Raw genomic sequence first — 24,918 nt, forward strand, 5'->3', positions numbered from 1 at the left:
ACCCGAGCTGCGTGGGGCCCGAGTAAAGATGCCTCTTAACACCAGCTGGCTGCCTGTTCTTACGCGGCCGAGCTAGGGGAAGGACAGTGGCGGGGTGGGCCTACAGCTCCCGGCACGCCGCGGGGCCGGAACTGCCGCTGCTGGCGTGCCCTGACTAGCGGCGTTGCGGGTACTGGTCCCGGCTGTGCCAGCTCCCATGGCGGCGGTGCCGCCGCCGGTCTACGTATACAGCCCGGAGTACGTGACCCTCTGCGACTCCGTCTGCAAAGTGCCCAAGCGGGTCAGCGCCGCGGCGGGGGCGAGGGGGCGCGGGGAGCATAGCGGTGAGGGCCCTGGCGCGGAGGCAGCCGGCGCCCGGCACGGCGGTAGGAAAGGAGGAAGCGGGGGAAACGGGCGGCCCCGGCGAGAGGAGTGTAGGGTTAGAGCGGGAATGGCTTGTCTGTGCGTTCACATCGCCCCTGGCACCGTGGGCTCGGACACTGATGTGACGCTTCCCTCTCCCGGGAAACCGTGCGCGGCTCTGCTTCTGCCCGCGGCACGGAAGGCCCTGTCACACGGCATGGGCACGGGCCGGAGAAGGGAGCCGGCGGGGAAAGTCGCTGCTGGGAGGAGTCTGAGCCGCACCTCGTCTGCGAGTCCTTGCTCCCCTGGTTGCTGGCTTTGTGTCTCCTGCTCTCACAGTCTTATTCTTTCCTTTAGGCCAGCATGGTGCATTCACTGATTGAAGCGTATTGCTTGCTTGACCAGATGAAGTAAGTGCTCCCGTTTTCTGTGAAGAAATGTTTTAGTCTCCACTAAGGTTTGGAAGGTGCTGAGTAACTTCAGGTTTCATACTGTACCTGCTGGTGGTGTGATTATAGGAGCCCTCACAGTGTGTATTTCCAGGATTAAAGGAAAATATTTGTTTTGCTACATGGACACGATTATAGTAATTGTGGCAGGTGTAATTCGTGGTTACTCTCCTGGTCTGGTGGAGCACTTACAGCCTTGTGCCTTCTCTACAGAGTGTGTATCACCCCCATGCTTGACACTCTGAGTAGGGTAACAGCCTTGGTGCTGCTCCAGATCCACTGGTCAGTCAGTGCTGATGCAGAGAGGGACTATATTGTTTTGGTGCATTATAATATATCTGGGAGACTTTTTGTGAGGTCTGTATGCTGTTCAGGAGAGTACCGCCTGCCTCATTTGGCTCTTGACACTGGGGCATGTGAAGGGAAAAATAAGAAAGGCATGGCTCAGCCCCTCTTGTGAAGCATCTCATCTTAGAAAAAATGTACTCCAGTTCAGCACAGCCAGAAGATTTTTTTGAGACTTCTTTTTGAAACATTTTTTTTTTCTGGCAGAGTGTGCTTGGGAAATGACTGCAGGTGTCATTATAAAGAACTGTTTGTCCTTGCATGTGGTGGGAAGCATCAGGGCCAGCCTGGAGCTGGGAGCTTCCTGTGTTCTTCCTGTAGCAACTGAACTGTGCTGCGTTGCCTGAGCATGCTCCACTGTCCAAGTTTTGGGGAGGGTTCAGTGTGTTGCAGGATTTGTTTAGGCATACTGCAAAGCACCCAGGAACGTGCTGTGCAAGTTGCTTGGAACAGTGACAGTCCCTGCTTTGGTGCAAGTCATAGCATGCAAGAGGTACTACATGGCTCCTGATCTAGACTGAGGTCCTGCCACAGTGCTGTGCTGGGCCTGGGCATTTCCCTCCATTAGTTCCTCTGTGTGTAACTTGAATGTTGGATCTGGTGGGGAATGTACAAACAGAACATGCAGAACAGAGGAAAAAAACTTGAAGCAAATTGGGAAGGTTAATGCAGGCAGCACCTGCAGGTGTTCTTCACTGGGGTGGGCACCACAGATAGTGCCAAACCAGGGGCAAGGCCTGTTCCAGCTCAGCTGGGTAGCTTTCTAACTTGAGTGACAGTCCAGTGCAAGAGGAAGAGGGAGTTTTGTTTGCTTTTACAACAGTAACAGCCAAAAGAAGGCTCTTAATGTAAAGGTTAAAGCTGGACATTCCAACTGAACACTGGATCCTCTTGCCCTGATGTGCTCCCTTCTTCATCTCTGCTTAGGATAGTCAAGCCTAAAGTGGCCTCCATGGAGGAAATGGCGAGTTTCCACACAGATGCTTACCTGCAGCACCTGCAGAAGGTCAGTGAGGAGGGGGATGATGACCACCCGGAGTCTGTGGAGTATGGACTGGGTAAGGATGCACATCTTCAGCAAGACATTAGTTGAGTGCCAGGGCCAGGATGCTTTTTGCTGGAGCTGCAGTTAGGGAGCTGCAGGGGGGAGCTCAGGGGGATGCTGGGTTTAGGTTTGAAAGGAAACACCCTTTAACAGGGTGTTGCTGAACCCCAGCAGTCATCTGAGAGGCTGGCACTTTCCCTGGTGCCAGCTGAGGGTAGAGCCAGCCTCGCTTTGCTGCTCCGTGTAGCTTGGCCTGTCTCTTGCCGACTGGGGCTGGTGCCCTTTGCTGCTGCTCTGAGGCTCTGGAATGGGATGGAAGACCCTGACACTGCCCTCGGGCTGGAGCTGGGACTGGCTACTGCAAGCCTGCTGTGGGGAGGGCATGTGTGAGCAGTGGTCTGGAGCTGTAGTGACCAGAGCAGCTGCAGAGCAGTCTGGTGACTTACGTGTGGAGCAGAGGGCTCTTGCCCTCCTGGACTTAAGAAAGTTTGAGAAATGCAGCAGGTAAAGCAGGTGAGATGGCTGTGGGCACTGTCTTGGTATCAGGAATGGGAAGAGTGACCCAGAGCTGAGGCAGAGGTGCAGATTCTGCACCACTCTCATGAGTGTGCCTCAGACTTTACATTCCTGAAGCTGCTCTGGCTACAGGAAGATGAGCAGCCCTGGTATCATGCTGTGTGGGCAACAGCTGCAGGGAGGCTGCTGTACAACTAAGTGAAGATCGTATCGTAGACATAGACCTACAGCTTATCTAGGCTTGGCTAGTTTGTGGATGTCCATTTTTAGGGAAGAGGTATATATCAGTGACCATGCCAGGGCTTTTCTGGTCAGGTTGACAGAGACTTGAAAGTATTTTTTTTGCGAGATTGGTGTGAGGAATCAGTAGGTTCAGCAACCCAGGCACACAACTCAGAAGTTGATTCAGGACACATTTTTAAATGAACTAAGTGCAAGAAAACATTTGGATTGTTGCTTTTTCGGTGGGTTGATTTTTGTGGTGGGTTGATTTTTATGGTGTGGGTGGGGTTTTTTTGCTAGGTGCTCACTAAGATACAGTCTCTCTTCCCTTCAGTAGGGTGGGGGAGAAAATACAATGGAAAAGATCATGTTGAGATAATAACAGGCAGATGAGTCTCCAGTTACTGTCGCCAGCAAAAGAGACTCTACATGGGGAAATTAATTCAATTTATTGCCAATTAATAATGGAGTAGGATAGTGAGAATTCAAAATAAAACTGAAATCACCACCCCGCTCGTCCACCGTTCTTCCCAGACTCAGCTTCACTCACAGCTCTTCTACTTTTCCCCTCAAGCAGTATAAAGGGACAAGGAATGGGGGTTGTGGTCAGTTCACCCCTCTCTGCTGTTCTTTCCTCCTCATTCTTGCTCAGTGTATATGTGGGGTCCCTCCCACAGAACACTCTCTTCCATGAAGTTTTCCAGTGCTAGTCTTTCCTTTCAAGAACTTCTCCAGTATGGGTCCTCCATACTGCTCCGGCCTGGGCCAGTCTTGAAGACTCAAACAAAAGGAATGTGCTTCCTCTGGAGGAAAAGGCCTATTGTGTCTGAGGTGCAGACTCTTACGTGGACTCTTACCTGCAGGTTACGACTGTCCAGCCACTGAAGGGATCTTTGAGTATGCAGCAGCTGTGGGAGGAGCCACCATCACTGCAGCTCAGTGCCTGCTGGATGGCAAGTGCAAAGTAGCAATTAACTGGCCTGGAGGGTGGCATCATGCAAAGAAGTAAGAAAACAATGTCTTCCCTTGTGTTTTCTCATCTGATGTCTGAACCCTGCTTCCTAGCTCCCAGCTTCCCTGAGAACCCTCAGGGTGCAATGATCTAGTTGGAAGAGAAAGCAAGGTGTGAGGGAAGGCAGGAGATAGAGAGGAAGGAAGCAGAGGGCAGGGCAGAGGCCTGAGAGGAGGCAGGTCACTGCCCAGCGCTGGTGCTGTCACTGTCATGTGCTGCAGAGCAGGTCTGGGCAAGGTGTACTCACACAACGTCTCAGCCCGTTTCCTGGTGGGCACTTGGATGAAAATGGCTTCAGCTGCAGCTTGCTGTGAAAGGAGACTTGCACTCAGCAGAGCTGAGCTCTCGCTCTGTGCAGAACTGATGGCTTTTGGGAAATCTATTATATTCTGTCTGGATTGTATGGTTTAAAAAATGCCTGTAATGAAAAAAGTCTTAGCAGTGTTGCTGCTGCTGAGCTATTAGCACTGTTCTGGGAAGCAAAGAGTTTGTTTAAAAAATAGGCATTTAATACTCACCAATCTCAAAGGAGTCTTCCCAGTCACCCCAGTAAATTGGTGTGTGATGTTTCAGGGTAGATGCCAGCCCAGTGTGAAGATCCAGCCAGACTGACTCCAAACTGCAGGTACTTGATTCTAGGACCTGTGTCCTAGCAAAATACATTCCTTTTGTCAAAAAACACCTGCTACCTGGTGGTTTAGTTGCTTTCCAGGGTCCTAAAGGTAGGAATGACCTGGGGCTTTGGAAGCTCTTGGTTCAGAGGATGCCTTTGGGGTTGCAGGTAAGTTGCTGAGTAAGAGCCTTTTCTCAAGGCAGTCTCACCCTCCTTTCTGACAGTGATACTCAGAGCTTTGCTGGGTGGATTTGGGGCAGCACGGGGGAATCCCAGGTGCTGGTCCTGAAGTGCAGCTCCGACACTGCTCTGCTTTTGACTGAACTGGTGTCCTGCTCTACTTGGCCTGGAGTTTCAGAGATTTGTATTACAGCATTCAGAGAGTGCCCAGGACATGCTTCCTTGTGGGCTGTGAGGGAGGGGAGAAATACATAATCACAGTTGAGTCAGATTTTCAGGATACCTGTTAACATCTCCATTTTCTGCATTACTGTAAATGAACAGAGTCACTGGGAAACACCTGTGCTCCATGGCACTTGCAGAGAGTGAAAGTGAGTGTAGTTCTGCCACTCCTGGCATGCTCCTCACTGTTCCCAGCTATTGCTGAGCAGGAAATGTCAGAGAGAATGAGCTGGGTGCTGTGACTGGAAGTCAAGAGGAATTTCCCAGAGGTGCAACTTGTATCCCACTATAATTTGTGGAAAAGGGATTTGGGTACTCCTGTTGCCATGTATGAAGCCTCGCTTTAAAATAGCTATCTAGGCCAGATTTAAGAATGCGTGTGGACTGGTGCTAAGTCATGATGGGGACTTGACTTTGGAATGAGGCTGGAGTAGGGGTTAAGAAACTTTCTTGTTCCTTTGATGCCAGCAAGTAAGCTGTCCCTGATGAATGTCAGTGATTAATCTTTACATAGTATGCCTGTCCTCTCTTTAGCTGCTGGGACTCTCTCCTGGCTGAGCCCAGGTGCTGTATCGTGAGGGACTCCATGTGGGACATTCCATTTGTACTTTCCTGGGAAGAGAAAAGAGGGAGTTACTTTGGCAAGAGGCTTAACCTTCATAGCCTGAGACTTTAAAACAGCAGGACAATCCTGTGACTGGCTTGGGCCTGCCTTTCACTGCCAGGACCTTCCCAGGAGTTGTGACCCAGACAGCAGGGATGGAGTGGCTGCCTCTCTATGCCTGTCCAGAACTCACAGGAAAATGGCCAAGGGGACTGTCATCTTGCCTCAGAGAGAGTGGGTTTGAGTCAAGTGGCTCTGAACTTCTTTAAAATGTCTCAGGTGCAGAAAGGTAACATTTTATTTGTTCAACAGTGCAATGGTCAGAGGTACCCTCCTCAGACCAGGGTCTCTGCAGCAGAGCCGACTGATGCTTACCCAGCTGCCATAAAGCCCAGAGTTGAGAAGCACTTGGCACAAGCAGTCCTGTTCTCTGTGCTTCCCAGCCATGCTTTGAGCTGTTCCTGACCTGTCTCTTGGTCACTGCTGGGCTGAGTTTTCGTACTCCTCCATGCCCCTGTGAGGTGGACACTTGCAAAGTCAAAGTGAGAATGCTGAAATCGGTGGTGATTGCATTGGCAATATTCAGTGTCACAGACATTGTTTTCACAGGGATGAAGCTTCTGGTTTCTGTTATGTGAATGACGCTGTCTTGGGGATCCTGCGACTGCGCCAGAAATTTGACCGTGTCCTTTATATCGATTTGGATTTACATCATGGGGATGGTAAGGCCCAGCAAAGCCTGCAAACAGTACAGCTGCACAGACTCAGGGGGGAATGGGAGAAGGTGAGGCCTGTCTGCACAGCAGGGGTTTACTTGCTGCAACAGCCATGGCTTCAGCTCCTTTGAGTGCGGTTGAGTTCCCTCAATCCATTTATGCCTTGTCCTGCTTTACAGACTTGTCCTATGCTGCTCCTCAGACCTCTCTTGTGGGTCTAGGCAGAAGTCTTGTACCTAAAGCATCAGATAACGTGTCCCAGTCTCCCATCCTGCCAGAGCAGTTGCTGACAGGGTTTAATTGTTTAAGGGTCCATTGCAACAGGGAAGCAGCCAGTAGTAAAGGGTGCTTTTAAAAGAAGGCTTTATGCTGTAAGTCTAGAGGCAGAGCTGGCCTTGCTAAAACTGCTTCCTCCTTCAGGGACATTATTTCTACACCACTTAACATTTCCTGCTCTTCTAAATTTTATGATGTGTTTCATTTTGTTCCGTTTCCTCCCTGCATTTGCTTTCTGTTAAGTTTCCTATTACTTCTTTTTTCCCTCTCCATGCCCACTGTCTTAATACTGTCTTTAAGGAAAAGGCATTTGAACCACAGCAGCATTCAGAAAATGTGAGAGAGCCCAGTAGCATTGGTTCTGATCAGAGCCAAACTCTGGCCAAGTGAGCCCTGCTCGGATCCCTCTCCCAGCTTCGCAGGCCTAGCAGCACAGGCAAGTGCTGCTATTCTGAATTAGCATAAGACCTGCCAGATTCATAGCAGTTGTGATCTTTGCTGCAGTTGAACTTCAGTCTCTGTAGATTGAGGATATATTTATTGAGCCACATCTGCATTTCTGCTTTGCTTATGGTTCTCCTTCTCTGCTTGCTGCCCTGTGTGTATCAGGCAACTCTGTGTGTTCAGACTCTGTCATTTATATAAGTGATGCTTGAAATTTTTTTTTTCATTTCTTAATAGGAGTCGAGGATGCCTTTAGTTTCACCTCAAAAGTCTTGACTGTTTCTCTGCACAAATTTTCACCAGGATTTTTCCCAGGCAAGTTGAACTTGTGAGGTTTGTGCTCATTTGGTTCACATGTCACTGATGAGGCCTTCATAAAGGCAAGTCCCATCTGTGATGTCCAGCTGACATGTCTTGCTGTCTCTTCTCATGACCCAGGGGAAGGAAAGAGGGAGAGCTACATGTTTGGCATTTCCCTCTTTCTGGTTGTAGCTGAGGTCTAGGCAGAGTTCCTTTGATGCTGCATGGCAGAATTGGGTGAAGGATAGAACTGGGTCACTCCACCCCACCTTTCTTGGTGGTGGCAAGTGGACTTCTTCATATGCATGCTGAACGTGCTGGCTCTCACCTTGTCTTTGAGACACCTCACGCATCTCTTGCTGTTGCTCTGCTTTCCCTTCTAATTGGGGTGTTTCTGTTGTGCAGGCACTGGTGATGTGACAGATGTTGGCCTGGGAAAAGGTCGCTATTACAGCGTGAATGTGCCCATTCAAGATGGCATTCAGGATGAAAAATATTACCAGATCTGTGAATCGTAAGCCCTCTTGCTCTGATACAGCTGACTTGGATGGGATTTTAGAGAATAAGAGACTATGCAGTTTAGTATTTTTAATTACAGTCCTTTCTTAAGGCTTGTCCCTTCCCCTATTGCAGCCTTTGATTACAGTGAACATAGACTGTAAGTTCTCAGAAGTCTTGTGTGAATCCTTAGGCAAATTGAATATAGAGAGACATTGTGGGTGGCTGGAGGGGTCTCTGCTGCAGGTCAGCCTATCTCCTTAGATAGACCTCCACAGGTGGAGAGACTGAGACTGAGAAGCGACAAGTATTTTTTAGCTGTGGGCTTTGGGCTAGATGTTTTTTCTTCAAGTAAATGCTCTGAGTTCTGACGGTGGGACATATTCTTGGGGCTTAGCTAAAAGCATTTTCCTAGCACCTTCTGTCTGTGCTGGAAGAATGAAAGGCTGAAGGCTGAATATCTGATAGTGACAGAGCTGCCTCCTGGCAGTCCTATGTGTCCCTCAGCTGATGGTGGACCTCACAAGCTGTTGCCCATGTCAAAACTGGGCTGTGGGGCTTGTTCTTTTCCAGGGGGGAGGAGTCTCAGTGCAGGGCTGCAGATGTAGAAGCACATCCACCTCTAACACTTGAGGGCAGAAACCTCTCTAAACTTGTAGGGCAGTCATGCGGGGGCCATGCCTCCTGCTGTCTTATTGGTGCTTGCCATTGCTGGGGCAGAGCAGCCCCCTTTGTGCTTTCAAAAGGCAGCTCTAGGGTCAGGAACCCACTCGGGAGGAGCCTGCTGCATGCATTCACAGCGGAAGGACATCATAACCTGCCACAGATGTCAAGCTGTGTATAGCTAAAGCTTCTGCAAAGAGACTTAGAAGAGATCTCTTTGAGTTTTATCTTGGCTGGGAAGCAGTCCACAGGCATGAGTGTGGATGTCTCATCCAGCTGTTTTTTGAGGGTAATTGCCTGTACTTCCCAAAACCACGATGGGCTTGAAGCATGAGTCTCTGTCCAGTGCTGGTTTTTGCAGGCTGACTACACCCTGCACAGAGCTTTTCCTCATAGTTTTGCCTCAAGAGACATACAGGAGAGAGGAGAGTAAGACTCTAGCCAGTCTTCCTTTGTTTCTCCTGTCCTCTGCTGGCCTGTCCTGGTGAGAGGTGTCTGAGAGTTCGGGATTGTTGTTTTGCCAGACCTGATTTCCACCATGACTTTCACGGGGCAGAAAAGCACCTGGATCATCCTGCAGCCAAAAGGCAGACAGTGTAAATGTAGAGTTTGGTGCTACCATTAAACTGGTGAGGACTAGATCCCTCTCTGCCATGTTATCAGTGGTGCTTTTGCATTCATCAACCTTTTGATAAGTGCTCTGACAGCTAAAATTGTTGTGGAAGTAGAAGGCTCAGAGCAGAGCCTGGGAGCAGAGGTAGTGTAACTGGTGTGAGCTGGGTGGAAGCAGAGAATGCAGAAAGCCTGAGAGGCATTGGTGGACCTGAGCGACCAGGGCCATGCCACCAGCATTCCTCTGGGCCATGCTGGCAGTAACTGGACTGCTTCTCTTCTCTCTAGAGTGCTGAAGGAGGCGTATGCTGCCTTCAACCCTGAGGCAGTTGTGCTGCAGCTGGGGGCGGACACCATTGCTGGAGACCCCATGTGCTCTTTCAACATGACACCTGAGGGAGTGGGGAAGTGCCTCAAGTATGTCCTGCAGTGGCAGCTAGCAACTCTTGTCCTGGGAGGAGGTGAGTGCATCCTGCTGTTCTCGGAGAAATGTGTTTGTCCTCCTGTGACCCTGCCTCGAGTGCCTGCCTGCCCTTGCGCTCAGGACTGGCAAGGGTTTAGCAGAGTGACTGCTGGGCATTGTTGGAGGACGCACTGTGGCATAGTACTCTTTTCTCACACCTGAAATCCTTGATACTGACAGGTGCAAGTCTCAATACTGACTCAGATCTTGAGTTAAAAGCGGCATGGCTCCTCTGGAGAAGAGGAGAGGCCAACAAACCGACCCTGACTTCTCCATGATACCTCTGATTCCCATCTCTGCTGATCAGCCCGTCAGTGCTTCTCTTTAAAAAGTGAGCACTATGTTCCCAAACCTACCTTGGGCACCTGGTGATGAATGGTTTCATTCAGATTCAAGCAGGGGCTTGGGATGAGGCCTGACTGCCTGCAAGGTACAGCAGGACTCCAATACCCAGTGAAAGCTAAGCTGGACTTAGGTCTGTTGTGTTGCCTAACCAGCTGCTTGTCCAATGGGGAGAGCACAGGACAGGTGTTATGTTAACAGAACATTTCAGAGCGACAAAAGCCCCTGTGTGCCAGGGAAAGCCCCTGAACTCCATGACTGGAGCCAGATCAGCTGTAGGTGTTGTCCTTTTTTAGATGGGGGAAATAATGTATAGCATATTAAGGCTAAAATTTGATGTGCCTGATGCCCTTTGTTTTGGAAAGGTTATGAGTGTTCAGTCCTGCTGTGGCTCGTCTGTGAGTGTGCTGGAGGTGCCATCTTTCAAACAAAGCCCAAAACTTCTGTTAAAAAATGAGGATCAACTATGTGTCACTTGTGAAAATAGCAAAGGAGTGTCTCACCACTGCAGCACGTGGAAGCATTTGAAGTGGAAATTGGGGGAGGAGTAAAAAAAAAAAAAAAAAAAAAGCAGGGAAAAAAACCCACTGCAAACAGAAGGGAATATTGGAAAAATATGGTCTGTCTTGTCAAAGTGCTTTTCTCCCTTTACTCTTCTAGTCATCTATTCTGGAAAAAAACATACCTCAGTCTCTTGCAGGATTGCTTTCAGCTAAGATTTCTCCTTGTGGGCTCATGTTCCTTTACCATGTAGGTAACCATTTCCTGCTCACTGTGAAATCTCATTTCCGTGTAAAGCAGTTGCAAGTTGTAGCGATGAGTTTCATATTTGTCCTCTCAAAGATGATGGTGCTGAAGAGCTCACGAGCGTATGGCTGGGCATGTGTATTTTGCTTTATAGGTCAAAGACTGGTATTACAAAGCAGGAAGCCCCCGTTTCTGCTGCGGCCTGCTACTTGAGAATGGCTCTTCTTGTTGCCAGGAGAGAGTTCAGCGCATGGGGCTGGGAGCTCACCCTGGGTCTGAGATGGTGGCTGGAGAACTGGCCTCTGCCACTGGATGTAACTGGGGTTCAGTTTGAGTGGTCTGCTCTTGCATACACTGTCATTCAGACTTGGCTTTGTGTAGCCAGCAGGTGCAGAAGGCAGATTTTGGGCATGGCTTGAGTGGATGAAATAAGCTGAACTGATGTAACCTGTGCACAGTGGTTTCATGATTTGTTCCTTCCACCTAAATCTCTTTTTCTCTTTTGCCTTTCCCCACTCTTCCTCCTCAAATCCCAATTCTTGCTGGAAACAGGAGGTTACAACCTTGCCAACACTGCTCGCTGCTGGACGTACTTGACTGGGGTCATCCTTGGGAGAACACTGAACTCAGAGATCCCTGATCATGAGGTAATGCTTTGAAAAACCCTCCCTTCTCCTTGCAGAAGAGCCAGTTGTTCTGCCTAATCCACACAGCATCCTTGCCACTCAGTCATGTTTTGGGAAGACACTTATGTAGCAATGCTGCCCTAACCTAGCAGTATGGTGGGTGCTTATGCCCAAAAACAGAGGCTGTCTGCAGCTTTCTGTGAGGGGTTTCATGTGCCAGTAAACTTCAGTCTCAGATAATCTAACAGAGAGGATGGGCAAAAGGATTCTGTAGTTTTCTCAAAGAGGTCTTTAGGATGTGCCTTTTGCCTTCTCAAGGCTTTAGTTTTTTTTTTTTCAGCTGAAGTTTGAGTGACCACAGTGCCTATTGCTCTGCTTTCCTCCTCCTCCCTCTGAGGGTTCTGTCTGGTGATCAGCAGTGTCTGGTAAAGAGTAGCCAGGGCCCAGCACATGCCAGTAAGTTGCTCCTCTCTGGAGTTGACACAGAACCCACCTTGCAAATATTCTGTCACTATATCAGGGTCCTGTAGTTGTACAGGGATGAACTTCCAAACCACCGGAGCAGAGAATTTCCTCAGAAACTTGTCCATTTTCTCCCACTTCCTGTGCCCCTCATGACTATCCACCCTTGGGGCAGATCTCTAAATGACCTTCCTAGAAATCTCTGTCCTGACTCTAAACATGGTGTGGACTCCACTGTCTCTAAATATGTTATCAGCTGTACTGAGGAAACACACATATGAGACACAGCAACCAGAACATGCTTTCTGTAACTTCCAAAGGGAATTCAAAATTCTTGAAAGCTGTTGTAACAGGCCTGAAGGAGAAAGAGGGGGTGACAAGCTGGGGAAAATAATCCTCTCCTGTTTCCCCCTCAGGCTGAGTACTATTATTAATGGACTAACAAAGGTAGCGCCCGAGGTAAGGGTAGGAGAGGAACACTGAATACACATCCCAAGTGACCCTCATTGCCATTGCTATCATTTCATAAATTGATATCACAGAGTACAGCATCAAAACAATCCTGATCCCCCTTCGTGCTCTGAAAAATATCATCACAAGGAACACGTATATTCTCACACATAAGTACCACACCCACATAAACAGACCGAGCAGCACCGTGACCACAAGCAGCATTGTGACCAGTGGTTCTGTACCTAATATGAACAAATGCTTAGAATTCAATTTGTTTCCAACCCACTCTGGGCTGATGTCTTGTTGCCTCAACCCTTTGTGCCCATACTGGGCACCAGTTAAGGTTGTCTTAGGAATGGTATTTTCCAATTTTGTGCTCTTCCTAAGAGCATGAACAATTTACTAAACAGTAACAGCAATAATACTAATGACAGAGGGAACAAGAAAACAAACACCAATTCACATAGAAACACCCTTGCCCCTGACAATAGACAAAACTGCATACCTCCCTCTGCCATGTTACTTCAGCTGGAAGGAATCCCTTCTGTCTGGAAGAGAGTCCCTTTCTCCTGCCTTCAGCAATGAGAGGTGGTGTAGAATAACCTCCGTGTTCTGGCCATGCCTCCTCCCAGCTACTCTAAAAACTGACCCTGTCTTGGCCAGAATCACGACACAATGGCTCACAGTAACCTGTGGTTCTGTGTTTCTGTGTTAGCATGTCAACCCCATGTGCTGCAGGTTTCCTGCACACTATCTGAGCACTTAGCTAGGAGAGACATGGTATCCTTGCAGCACACTGATTTTTCCTTTCCCAGGTGTTTCAGTCATGTCAATGCAGCGTTCAGCAAGATGGGAAGTGAACAGTAGGATATGTGATTACAGCACTTGAAATTTAATAATAAAAAAATTTCATTTGCAGGTAACCATGTGTAAAATGAGTGTCAACAGCTTTCCCAAATAAAGGATTGGGATAGACATTTGACTGCTTTTTGGTTGCCTCACTGGGCTCTGCTTCCCATTCTGTGAACTGGGAAGTGGTTGAAAACTCCAGGTGGACACAGACACTGCTGAAGTACCACCTTGATGTAGTGAAGCTACGTGTGGCCCTTAGGTAGAGAAATGGTTTTTTTGTCTTTTTACAAACAGGTACCCATGGGGAGCCCTCTCTCTAGCCTCAGCCTTCAGAGACCTCTCTGTTGATTTTCCTCTTCTCCTCCCTGCAGTTCTTCACAGAGTATGGTCCTGATTACGTGCTGGAGATCACACCAAGCTGCAGACCAGACCGCAATGAGCCACAGAGAATTCAAGAAATTCTGAACTCTATCAAAGGTGCGTTGTCCAAGCAAAAACTTCTGCTTCAGGCTTACAGGATTTTTTAGAGAGGGCTTCAGAAGAGCTCACTGGAGTCTTTCTGACTGACTGGAAAATGAACCACATTCACCCGGCTGCTCATTAGTACACAATGTCATTTGCCTCCCACATCCCTTGGGATTTTCAGGGTTGGTGATACAGAGCTGTGGGTTCCTGTAGCAAAAGTTGCTATTGCCTTTGCTCTGACTAGACAGGGAGCACGGGGCCTTGCCCTTTTTGGAATTGTAGAACAGCCCAGGTTCTAAGGGACTTTAAAGATCATCTGGTCCAACCTCTTCATGGGAAAGGGAGCACAGACAAGATTATCTAGCAAGTCACATGCTGTAAACTTCTGGCAGTGAGGCTGCTACTCCCCCCCTGGGGAGTTTCCTCCAGTGATTGATTGTTCTCACTGTATAAAAAAAGGTACTTAAAATAAGGTGAAACCTCTCCTGGTGCAACTCATACCTGTTGTCCCTTGTCCTCTCCATGCGGCTCCTTGTGAAGAGAGAGCCTCTGTCCTCTGAAGCCTACAGAGCAGGCTTCAAGTACTAGATTACTGTGATGAGGTCCCTCCTAAGTCTTCTCTTCTGCAGGGAGAGAGTGGCAGGTTCTCCAGAATCTGATCACCTTTGTGATCCTCCTTTGGACCTTCTCTGCTCTGTCCATGTCTTTTGTGATTTGTGGGAATCATAACTGGACACAGTACTCATTTGTCAGACAGACCTGGAATGAGATGATCCAGTTTTTCTTAGTAATGCTCCTACACATGCTGCACAGGATCCACTTTGCTTCACTGCTGCAGCAGCACATTGCTTGGATCCCATTCAGCTTGCTGCTGATCAGGAGCCCCACATCCATTTCCACAAAGCTGCTTCCCAGTCACACAAATCCCAGCCTGAACTGGCTACCTCAAGTGCAGGACCTTGCTTTTGTCTTTGTTAAATTTAAATCTGTTATTTTTAGCCCAGTCTTCCAGCCTGTCCAGATCTCTAAAATAGCTCTTCCTTCTGGCCTGTTCATCTCAGCACCCAGTTTGGTGCTGTGGTTGTTTCCAACAAAGGTAATTTACAATGTTGAGCAATATGTATCGGTATCAGTCCCTGGGGGACCCCACTTGTAACAGACTGCAAGACCTTGTAAAAACCATGGATCACCACCCACTGTGAGCTCCTTGTGAGCCAGCTCCCTCCCTGTCCCCTTTGCAGACCACCCATCCAGTCTGTGTCTTCCAGTTGGTCCAGGAGGAGGCTGTGGGAAATAGCTCTCTGGAACTGGGACAGGTCTCCAGGAGGCAGGACTTGAAACTCTTCAAGTCCAGGACAGGCAGCTGGGTGAGCTCTGCCAGCTCCAGTATTGAAACTCATTCAGTGCCGTTACTCATCTGTCTCGTCCCACTCTGCAAGAGGGGCTCAGAACAGCATGATGGGGCTTGGCAGCCTTTTTCTATCTGTGTGTGTTGTAGTATGCTGGTGTTAGAAGTAGGGTAGGAAGTCGTGACCATGGATGCCTTTGGGTGTCCATTCCCAAGCACAGGCCAATCCTAGGGAGAGGGCATCCCTTCCTTGGGGACATGTCCAAGAGGGTAGGAGGAACAGCATCACTCCAGAGCTGGAAGGGAGGGCTGTGCACTCCTGTCTGTGAATCCAGTCTGAAAGAAGGACGTCCAAAAGAGCAAAGAAAGGAGTCCCAAAACAGCATTCAGAATAGTGAAAGCGTTGGCAGGGCCCCTTTGTGGTAATTTCCAAAGCCTGGCTCAAATGAGGGCAGCAGCCTCTGCAAAGGGAACAAGGGGTCAGCAGGACCTGAGATCTGTGATGAGGCTGGAATTCCTATATCATGGTCTAGTCCATCAGGCGTGGGAGTGGCACCCCTTGCCAGGTCACTCCATCAGGCTAAAATATCAGTGGAAATACCCTTTTTTGCTTCCTTTTATTTGCAGGAAATCTGAAGCACGTTGTGTAGCAGAAAAGGAAGGCTTAGGCAAGAGCATTTCCTGTGGGGAAGACAGCATATTTATGTGAACAACTGGTGAAATTTGTGGCTGCAGGGAAACTTTCGAAGAAAGTACTGTTGGTTGTTTTTTTTTTTTCTCTTTAAAGAAGGAAAGCTACCGCATGCCACAAGCACTGTGGCTCCCCCAGGCAGGAGTGTGGGCCCTCCAGCCACAGCCTTCCAGTGCTGGCAGAGCCTCCCTTGCTCCTTTCCCCTTCCTATTTTAACACCACAGTTTGTTCTCACAACTGCTTTTAAATGTATTTTAAGAGAGGAGCAGCTCAGAGCTGTGAGCCTTCTCCAGCTGGAGCCCCATGCTGTGTTAGCTACCCAGCAGGGCCACAGCCTCAGAGCTGCCCACTCGGGAAGTAGAGCCTGTGGGCTACCCTGGTTGTGTCCCTTACCCACAGAAAGGCACAGCCATTGTGTTTTTAACTGGGAATTTTTAAAAAATAAAATATTTGAAGTACTCCTCTAGCCCTTTCCTTTCTTCTTCCACCCACCCTGTCTTGCTAGTGCTCTTTTCCACAGTACACCCCAGCCCCTCCACCTACTGCAGAGCCATTTGTGAGCTCCTGAAGTCCTGCACAGAGGGACAAGACCCTGGAGAGCCTCTCAAGAATGTCAAGGGTGATGCAGGGCATTGTGGCAGCTCCTCTTCTGGGAGATCTTGGATGAACTTCCAGATGCTCTGGTGCCTCATGAGAGCTGCCACGAGGTGTCTCAGCACGGGAACAGGTATAGAGGTATCTGGAGCAGATCTCTCCCAGTGCCAGGAGCCATGGAGCCTGGCCTCTGCCACCCTTGTCCCCTTATTCTCCTAGCCCATGGACTTTTTATTGTGCTGTTTTTTTAAGGATGCCCAGTCACTGTAGGAAAGCGTATTTCCTGTGGCTTTAATTAGATTATACTGGAAGAAACAGCAAGACAAAGGGGTTCCCAGCCTGGCCTTGGCTTTGTTTTCTGCTCTGTTTTTACTGTTGATTGAAACAACAGGAAATCTGATATGGAGACAGGTCAGCAGGATCTGGCTCCATGACTCCTGACCCCTTGCCTGCTTCCATGTACCCCTGGCACCTGGTGTGGTGTGCTGTGATGAGACCAGTCTTGTGTGGTGACCACTGGCAGGAGGCTGGTGCTGCCATTGCCCTAGCAAAGGATCCCAGTGCCCTGGGGAGATGTCAGACTTCAGGACTGCCCATCCAGGGAAGAATGTGAGGAACGAGGGAACAGAGAAGCTGTCCAACTGCTGCCTCTGACCCACCTCAGGGCCCCATGTTCTCTGTCCCCACAGCTGGTAGACTGCCCTTGTGAGAGCTGTTTCAGGAGCACAGTTGGGAAAATAAACAATAGGAAACCCCACAAATGTCAGGGGTTGTGGCTTTTGGGTGAGGTGCCTCTTGGGTGGAAATCCCACGTCCCCCATTCAGAGTGGCCCGTCTTGCCGCCGCGCAAGGGGCATGTAAGCCGGGGTCAGCCGGAGCGTCGTTCCAGTCCCTCTCCGTCTGGGTATGTCGCTGAACCCGACCCGCCCGGGCAGCCCGCGCCCCTCTGAGCGCTGCAGTGTCCTCGTAGATGCCGGAGATGAGCTGTTTGCAGTCCCCTCCCCGGGGCACGAAGGACCTCTCGTGGTAGCGATCCTGCGCTGCTACCCTTTTGGGGCCGAGGAGATACCGGCGGTAGGGACTCCGCCTGCTCCCCGCCCCTGTGGCCCCCCACGGCGGGTCCCAACGTCCTTGTGGGCCATCTTGTGCCTGCAGAAGTTCCACGTCCAGAACCGCTCCCCGGCGAGACCCTGGAGCCCGGCTCGCCGCTCGCCTGGGGCTTGGGGGCGCGGGCGCGGGGCGCGGGGAGCCGTCCCTTGCAGGCCGCAGGCCCCGGCCTCAGCGACTCGGACGCGGTGGACAAAGGTGCTCAGATCGCTGGTGGTGGAGCTTGACCTCAACAGGGCGGACGAGCTGCCGGAGCTCTGGCTAGGACACCACGAGCTCGCCTGGCGGCCGGAGCGCGGCGGGGCCGGCGGCCTCCTACCCCTCCGCCGGTGAGCAGCGTGCCGGCCGCCCCGGCCCCGGCGCTGCGGGAGCCGGCCGTGTGGGAAGGGCGGCAGGGGGAGCTGCGGCCGCGCTGCCGCCCCAAAACGCGCCGGCCTCGCGGTGGGCCCGGCAGGCCAGGGTCTCAAGCTGCCGTGCAATAAAATCCGGAAGGATCGTTGTTTCGACGGCTGTGCCCTTTGGCGAAGGACACTGTGTGAAGCAGCCCTTGATGGAAGGAGGGTGGGCTCCCCACGGCTCCAATGTGTCTTCTCGGCTTATGATGTTCCCATCCTGTTGTTGAAAATTACACAACTTTCCTAGTAACCTCTCTAGTTAAAATTTCTAATTGTTTTAATCAGTCATGAACAGTGTAATTTTCCACCAAAGTAGCCAAGCACTTAGCAAAGGTTTGTTATAAACTGCTATTGTGGGAACACAGGTCAGGAAAATTACTAAAATTTTTAAGTTTTGCTAAACCAACCTTGATACACTTCATTAGACAAAGCATGGGAGAGACTGAAACTGGACCCAGAGAATGCAGAATTTATAGTCTGGAAGAACATTTTGCAGAACCCAGAGACAGAGAAACAAACAAAGACAATTCAGCAATTGTCTTATCTGGGGAAAAGATAATAAGGTAATATGGTAGATACATATTATAATATTGGCTTTTCACAAATATTAAAATGGATTTTTATGTGTGATGTTAAAGTAACTTTGTTATAAAGATATTGTTTTTATTTCTGTTAATTAAGCTTAGATATAGTAGTGAAATAGCTATGCTTGTGTTAAAGTGCCTGCTTGGATGGGACAACATCCAATGAACACAGGATGAGGACACCTGCTACAGATATGCCAACTATCAGCACTCATCGTCTGAAGGCAGTGTGGATCAAGGCCCAAAAATTGGAGATGATAAGAATGGACTACAACCACAAGGAATCTGCATGCTCTAAAATGGTGGACACAAGGAAGAGCCATGCTAAACACTTCTTGGAACATGTAAACTAGTTTGGGGGAAAGTTTACTATGCATAATGGGCTATGAATATGCAACAGGCTGATGTAATGGAAAAAATATTTAAGGGGTATCCCCGAAGATAACGGTATGGTCTCTGAGTGCCAGATGCACCCGACTGAAATAACCTTTCATCTGTCATCCTTGTCTCTTATTGTCCTTTATTAAATTTTAAAATTTTTACAGGAGAGTGAACAGATTTTTCACAGATCCTAACAAGACTGTAAATGTAGGCTAATGAGCATGAGAAGCAAGAAATCTATAACCAGTAGAAGATAAAATACCAATTAATGAAGAGAGCTATGTATTTTATAGCCAATGAACATTAATTGCTTTACTAAAGTGTATAAATAATGAAAAGTTTTGGAAGTGTGCATGTATCATAGGTGAAGCTCCTCCTCTGCACCCAGCACTGTGAAAAAAGTAATGCTGCTCTTTTATTTAAACGTAGAGTTTAATTTATCGCGACTTTTTCGGTAAGAGTCACCCTGGGGAATGGGACCTCTGTCCCAGGCACTCCCTGCTGCGGGAGCGATGCTGTGGGGACGTGCTAGGTGTGGGGCTGTTGCACTCACGGGGCTGCCTGGCAGGATGCGGGAGCCTGGCACTGTCCCCACGCTCCGGAGCACTGTGGGGACACGTCTGCCGCCCTGGGGAGGGCAGCTGGGGCCACTTGATCCCCGAACTGCCTTCAGGAGTGGGCGCTAAGGCCCGGCAGCAAGCCTGGGGGCTGCGTGGGGTCCCAGCTCTACGCCGGGAGGAGCCGTGGCAGGGGGAAGACACAGGTATGGGAGGGCAGGTGTGGGCAGGCAGAGGTCCCGGCACAGGTGTTTCCCCTGGCTCGGCTCTCCCAAACCGCAGGGCCAGAACTTAGCGGGCTGTCCCATGCCATCAGCGATGACCACAGCGCCCGGGCTGGAGCAGGGAGTCCCGGCGAGCGGTGTCCTGGAGCGGGGTGTCCCCGTCGGGAAGGGGCAAGCCCTCCCCGTCTGCCGGTCACCTCGCCAGCGGCCCTGGACCTCCGAGCCACCAGGGGGCGACGCATGTCGCGGCTGCCATAATTTCTACTTCCGCGGCGGACCGGACGCACCCGCCCTTTCTCGGCGAGCGCAGCCATGGTGAGAGCGCGGTGGCGCGGTTCCCCGCCGCCATCCGCCGCCATCCCCCGCTCGCCACGGGCTGTGGCCACCCCCCCTGGGCGACAAGCGCGGGAGGGAGCCCGGCGCTTGGGTCCGGGGGACGGAAGTCGGAGGGAGCCGGGGAGGGATGGCTGGGGGGGGCCGTAATACATCCCTTAAAATGTCCCATCCTGTAGGCCCGCGGCCCCAAGAAGCATCTGAAGCGCGTGGCTGCACCCAAGCACTGGATGCTGGACAAGCTGACGGGCGTCTTCGTGAGTGCGGGCCTGGTTTGGGGTTAAAGCTGCGGTCGGGTGTGGTTTTGGGGTTGAGACTGGAGTCGGAGGTGGGGCCCGGGGTCGTGGCAGCCGCAGTCACATCAGAGGAAGTGTTCGGGTGCTGCGCGGGAGCGAGCGGTGAGCTGGGGCAATTGGACACGGCAGGAGGTGTTTGTTTAACGTTAGGGTCTTTGTGAACAGAGTTCATGTTCCCCTGTTCGTACGGGATGTGATGGGATCGTTGGATGTTCTCTTTTAATCTGCCTGTTGTGCTTTTCCACCTCCGGGTTGAGATGGATGGCTGTGCTCTGTTGAGGGCTGTGCCCTGTGAGGCAAGACATGGGGGGAACTACTGTGAACACCAAGAACAGAGAGCTTCAGCCGGTCGCTGCCTGCGTGGCAGCTGCACTTCGGGCTGCTGCCCTTCCGTGCTCTTGCGGGAGTTCTTGGCTCTATGGTTTCCTTCTCTGGGGTGGTTGATGCTGCTTGAGCCTCCAGCAGAAACTTTCTGTCGGCAGGCACCCCGCCCATCAACGGGCCCACACAAACTGAGGGAGTGCCTTCCCCTTATCATCTTCCTGCGCAACCGGCTGAAGTACGCTCTGACGGGAGATGAGGTCAAGAAGATCTGCATGCAGAGGTTCATCAAAATAGATGGCAAAGTCCGCACCGACATCACCTACCCTGCGGGCTTCATGGGTGAGGAGGGTTGGGGCAATTCCTTAGGCAGCTCTTCTACACTGGCAGGGGAGATTTTGTGGGGCTGGCATTGTTTGAAGGATAGGGTTTCCCTGCTGGAGTTGAAGAAAAGATATGTATAAGTAGTTCTTGCTTAGTTTGGAATTGTGCACTGCAGTGAGTACCATAGTCATATACTTGTAGCCTGTAAGTGCCTGCTTGACCTGAGTACGTTGCTATTCAGATTCCAGCCTTCAGCAGTTTTTGCTAATTTGCAGTCTGTTGCTGCAAAAAACGTGAGCCTGTGCTCAAGGGTAAATCCCAGCCTCATCAGTCACACCCCAAGTGTTGTTCAGCAGTTTCTGTTTCTTTTTAAAATTGAACTTGATCCCAAGTTAGGGTAATGAGCCAATAACAGCTGCTGTTATATTTCCCTGTCTGCAATCAGATGTCATCAGCATTGAGAAGACAGGTGAGCATTTCCGCCTGGTGTATGATACCAAGGGCCGGTTTGCTGTTCACCGCATCACACCTGAGGAGGCCAAGGTGAGGAGCTTTGATGTGGTGTAAGGGTGGGCCCAGTTGGGTTTGACTGGGGCAGTGCTTCCTCTTTCGTATCTCCTGAATGAGAGCTAATGTCTCTCTTTGACAGTTGAGGCCATGCTGTACTTGAGCTTGGGGCGCTCAGAGTTGTGATGAAGCCTGTGTTGGGGGGGGATATCTCTTTGTTATGTAGAAGTAGTTCACAGGTGGCTGTAGGGTCATTGTCTGGTGCTGGAGATGATGCTGTTGGCATGGGCTGGATCAGAGAGTTTTGGAGTGGAGGGGTGTCTTGGCTTGGCCAGCTAACAGAGACTAGAAACATGGAACTGTCTGGCATAAAAGCCTTCAACTTCTTCCCAGAGCAACAAAACTGTGTACTCACCACGGATGCTGGTGAGCAGCTTCCTCATGTGTCCCTTAACCCAGGCGTGGTGTGCCTCAGCTGCAAGGCTGCGCTCTGGTTTGCATCTCCTTTAAGGCAGGCTGTGCAAGCACGCAGCTGTGGGGATGGCAGAGCTGACTGTGCTGGAGCCAGCTGTGGTGTGCTTCTCCTTGTGATGCACTTCTCTGATGACTACTCTGCGTTGATCTGTGAGGGAGTTAAGGTGATAGGCAGGAGGGAAATCAGTGCCCTGGAGGGGACAGATGTCTCTTCGGTCCTGGAGAAATGCAGCCTCTGTCTCTGTTGTGTGCCATGGGCTTCAGGGGAAAAATAAGAGAATTGTCCTCCTGTGAAAGTGCAGCCAGTGTTTCTGGGGAGGCTGAAGCTCAAGGTGGGCTGCTACTCCCAACAGCAAAGGTGTTTTGGGGTGGGGCTGTAGCAGAGCTGCATGGCAGCTGTTCAAAAGTAGTTACTGAGGCAGGGAGCTGGACAGGTCACTCTTGTGGGCTCATGTTGTAAGCCCTGGGTGTCTGGGTGTTCTGCTGGCTGGTGGCTCTGGAGTGTAAGAGTTCCCTAGTCCAAGGTACTGCTTGCTGCCTCAGCTGAGAGATGTTGGATTTTGTTTGCAGTACAAGCTGTGCAAGGTGAGGAAGATCTTTGTGGGCACCAAAGGAATCCCTCACTTGGTCACTCATGATGCCCGCACTATCCGCTATCCAGACCCCCTCATCAAGGTGAATGATACGGTCCAGATTGACTTGGAGACAGGCAAGATCACAGACTTCATTAAGTTTGACACAGGTAGGTCTTGCATCCCATTAAAGCACTGTACCCTTCCCCGCTGTGGAGAGCAGTCTGGAAGTTAGGTGCTAGGCATATTTGCACTGAAATAGTCAGTGGTGTCAGTCTTGGGAACGGGTTTGTTTCCCAGGAGCATGTCCACCTGGAGCTGGAGCAGGGATTCTTCCTGCAGTGGGAAGCATTTGGCAGGGACTTGGTAGTTCTGGGGCACCAGGTAGAAGCAGCGAGCTGGTGGGGAGGTGCTTCAGCTTGTCTCTTGGTGGTGAGAGACAGTCTCAGTCAGAGCTGTGAGCAGTGCTAGCGCGGGTGGAGTGGGAATGTTTGGTATGGGCAGAGAGCCCAAGTGGAAGGACTTCACAGCACATGGTGCCAGCTCTTGTCACACCTGTATTCCTTTACTCAGGTAACCTGTGCATGGTGACCGGCGGTGCAAACCTGGGCCGTATTGGGGTGATCACCAACCGGGAGAGGCACCCCGGGTCGTTTGATGTGGTTCATGTGAAGGATGCCAATGGCAACAGCTTTGCCACCAGGCTGTCCAACATCTTCGTTATTGGCAAAGTAAGGCCATGGGGGCACCAAGTGGGGGTGGTTCCCTTCTTTTTTGAGGGGCTCTCTTCTTCTGAGGGGCTGCTGGCTGAGGCAAAGAGCCTTGGTGTTTCCTTGGGCAGGTGTCTTCCCACACAGTGGAGCTTCAGTGCTGGTCTCAGTTCTGACTTGGATCCCTGTATTTTTCCTGCTCTGGGAAAGATTAGAAGCATTGGCAACTTCAGCAATGACTGTTTTCAAGAAGCAGCCCTTTAATCCTGAGAGCTGGGGGCTAAGCAGTGCTAAGACTTGGTGTGATCTGAGTAGCTGCTGTGACTCCTGAGTGCCCCCCAGAAAGTCTCTGCTGCTTTGCCATTCCAGGTTATGGAGGGGTGGTGTTTTGGTTTTGGCTGAAGCGCATTCTTCACGGATGTGACTGAAAGGCAGCTGTAGACCTGTGCATCCTTGGCACCTTCCTTAGGGTCCTCTGCTGCACCAGTGCCATCACCATGTGTACCTGACCCAGCATGAGCAGGGGTGGGCTTCTGCTGTTTTCCCCCTTAGAGAGAGTTGTGTTGCTATCTGGGTTTCCTGATGTGAAGTGGTTTCTTCTCCCCTGCTGCAGGGCAACAAGCCATGGATCTCCTTGCCCCGTGGAAAGGGCATCCGCCTGACCATTGCTGAAGAGAGAGACAAGAGACTGGCGGCCAAACAGAGCAGCGGATAAAGTCCAGCTCAGACTGGCTCTGGTGCTGTCAGTGTGTTAATTAAACTGTTTACTACATGGCTCTGACTGCTGGGGAGTGTCCTGGGGCTGGGGTGGGGAGCCATGTTGCCAGTGCCAGGTCCTGCCCCCCAGAAAGTCCTGCTTCTCTGGGGCGACTCCTGTCAGTCTGAGTAACTACCACAGCCTTATTCCGGAAAGGCAAGGAGGAAGGGTGGGAGAGCCTTCAGACTGCTCTATCTGCAAAGGTGTTGGCACAAACACTTCCTGGAGGAGCAGGGATATGGGGAGAGCTACCTGGGCTCTCCTGTAGCCAGTGGTGCCAAATGAGTTTGAGGGGCTACCCAGGCCTTGTTGGCTTCAAGGGTGTTGGCACTAAATGTCCAAGTGGGGCTGCTCCTCCATGTATTTTCTGTGGAGGTGGAGGGTGGAAGTGATCACACTGACAGACTGGACTAAGTGGGAGGTGAATGGGCTGCTGGGGACACTGAGCACCAGTCTGGTCTGCAGAAGCCAAGGAGCTGGGAACTGGCTGTGGTTTTGGGAATGGCCCTGGAGGACAAGGTGGGCTGGTGTGGGCAGGGTGCCCAGTCAGGAAGGGCAGCTGCACAACTGGGCTGTTCTAGGAAGGGTGCAGGAGGCATTGTAGGGAAGGGGAGGCTGTGCCTGGCATGGTGTGCAGACTTGGGCCACCAGGTCCAGGCAGGTATATTGGCACTGGAGCAATGCCAGTGGAGAAGCTGGAGTGATGGAGGCATAGAAGAGGCTGAGGGCACAACCTCTGCTCTGCTCAGCCTGGGGAAGAGGAGTCCTGGGGCCTCTCACTGCCTGCCTTGTGAGCACCTGTCTTCCAAGATGGATGAAGCACAGATGTGCACAAGTGCAAAATTTGCGTCTTTTATTGGCTTCATCAAGTGTCCATAGTGAAATGTAATTGAGCCTCATGAAGTGGCTGCAGCCTGCTGTATTCTGACCTTATGCTCTCAGGAAAGCTGAATGCTCGAGGCACTGCCCATGTTCCCTCTAGTGTTGCTGTGCTGCTCCCTCTGGATGCTGTGCAGGCTCAGAGCAGCAGCATCTCCAGGGTCGTTCATGGTGCTGGCAGTGGGCTTGGTGTTGGGCTGTCCTGTGATGCACAGATGTGAGCAGCCAGAAAATCCCACATTTTCATGCACAGAGCCAAAAGCAAAAACCACTTAGTTTTTACGTTGTGAAAAAGCTTTAGCAAATAGCCAAATTGAATATTTGGGAAAGTAAAACCCTGTTGTTATACTAGCAAGAACTCCAAAATGGCAATGAAACCAACACTTGGGAAAATT

The 24,918-nt window shown here is 50.8% G+C and overlaps 2 protein-coding genes and 1 long non-coding RNA gene across 9 annotated transcripts; 2 read left to right on the top strand and 1 right to left on the bottom strand.

The window, feature by feature from the left end:
- The first annotated feature begins 49 nt into the window (after nucleotides 1-49).
- HDAC8 (histone deacetylase 8) lies at nucleotides 50-18,730 on the top strand. Of its 7 annotated transcripts, none has more exons than XM_064427400.1 (11): nucleotides 50-280; nucleotides 700-752; nucleotides 2,064-2,194; nucleotides 3,783-3,924; nucleotides 6,145-6,272; nucleotides 7,224-7,301; nucleotides 7,692-7,800; nucleotides 9,348-9,520; nucleotides 11,164-11,258; nucleotides 13,376-13,481; nucleotides 18,325-18,730. In XM_064427400.1, exons 1-11 carry the CDS (start codon nucleotides 197-199, stop codon nucleotides 18,363-18,365), a joined length of 1,140 nt encoding a protein of 379 aa, XP_064283470.1. In that variant the 5' UTR covers nucleotides 50-196; the 3' UTR covers nucleotides 18,366-18,730. The 7 variants fall into 7 exon arrangements, 6 of the variants coding, with proteins under 6 accessions (XP_064283470.1, XP_064283471.1, XP_064283472.1 ...); XM_064427401.1 differs by having other exon boundaries at nucleotides 6,160-6,272; XM_064427402.1 differs by lacking the exon at nucleotides 18,325-18,730 and adding an exon at nucleotides 15,445-15,967.
- Nucleotides 4,548-7,695, bottom strand: LOC135304701 (uncharacterized). The gene is made up of 2 exons (XR_010365973.1): nucleotides 5,926-7,695; nucleotides 4,548-5,558 (listed from the first exon to the last, which is right to left on the bottom strand). It is a non-coding gene; the product is annotated as an uncharacterized LOC135304701 (long non-coding RNA).
- Nucleotides 18,731-19,614: 884 nt separating the features above from the next.
- RPS4X (ribosomal protein S4 X-linked) lies at nucleotides 19,615-23,661 on the top strand. The gene is made up of 7 exons (XM_064427418.1): nucleotides 19,615-19,665; nucleotides 19,863-19,940; nucleotides 20,462-20,642; nucleotides 21,070-21,167; nucleotides 22,176-22,347; nucleotides 22,751-22,908; nucleotides 23,501-23,661. The coding sequence occupies exons 1-7, from the start codon at nucleotides 19,663-19,665 to the stop codon at nucleotides 23,600-23,602; spliced, it is 792 nt and encodes a 263-aa protein (XP_064283488.1). The 5' UTR covers nucleotides 19,615-19,662; the 3' UTR covers nucleotides 23,603-23,661.
- The last annotated feature ends 1,257 nt before the right edge of the window (nucleotides 23,662-24,918 follow it).

This window comes from Passer domesticus, chromosome 7 (assembly GCF_036417665.1).
Source record: "Passer domesticus isolate bPasDom1 chromosome 7, bPasDom1.hap1, whole genome shotgun sequence".
NCBI classification, from domain to species: Eukaryota; Metazoa; Chordata; class Aves; order Passeriformes; family Passeridae; genus Passer; species Passer domesticus.

What these genes read in the sequence shown, in the direction of transcription:
- HDAC8 (XM_064427400.1), top strand. Translation starts at nt 197, where the DNA reads ATGGCGGCGGTGCCGCCGCCGGTCTACGTATACAGCCCGGAGTACGTG. An exon ending in TTCACCAGGATTTTTCCCAG is followed by an intron (nt 7,302 to 7,691) that starts GCAAGTTGAACT and finishes TCTGTTGTGCAG; the next exon opens with GCACTGGTGATGTGACAGAT. An exon ending in AATTCTGAACTCTATCAAAG is followed by an intron (nt 13,482 to 18,324) that starts GTGCGTTGTCCA and finishes CTTGTGTTAAAG; the next exon opens with TGCCTGCTTGGATGGGACAA.
- RPS4X (XM_064427418.1), top strand. An exon ending in TCACACCTGAGGAGGCCAAG is followed by an intron (nt 21,168 to 22,175) that starts GTGAGGAGCTTT and finishes TTTTGTTTGCAG; the next exon opens with TACAAGCTGTGCAAGGTGAG. An exon ending in ACATCTTCGTTATTGGCAAA is followed by an intron (nt 22,909 to 23,500) that starts GTAAGGCCATGG and finishes CCCCTGCTGCAG; the next exon opens with GGCAACAAGCCATGGATCTC.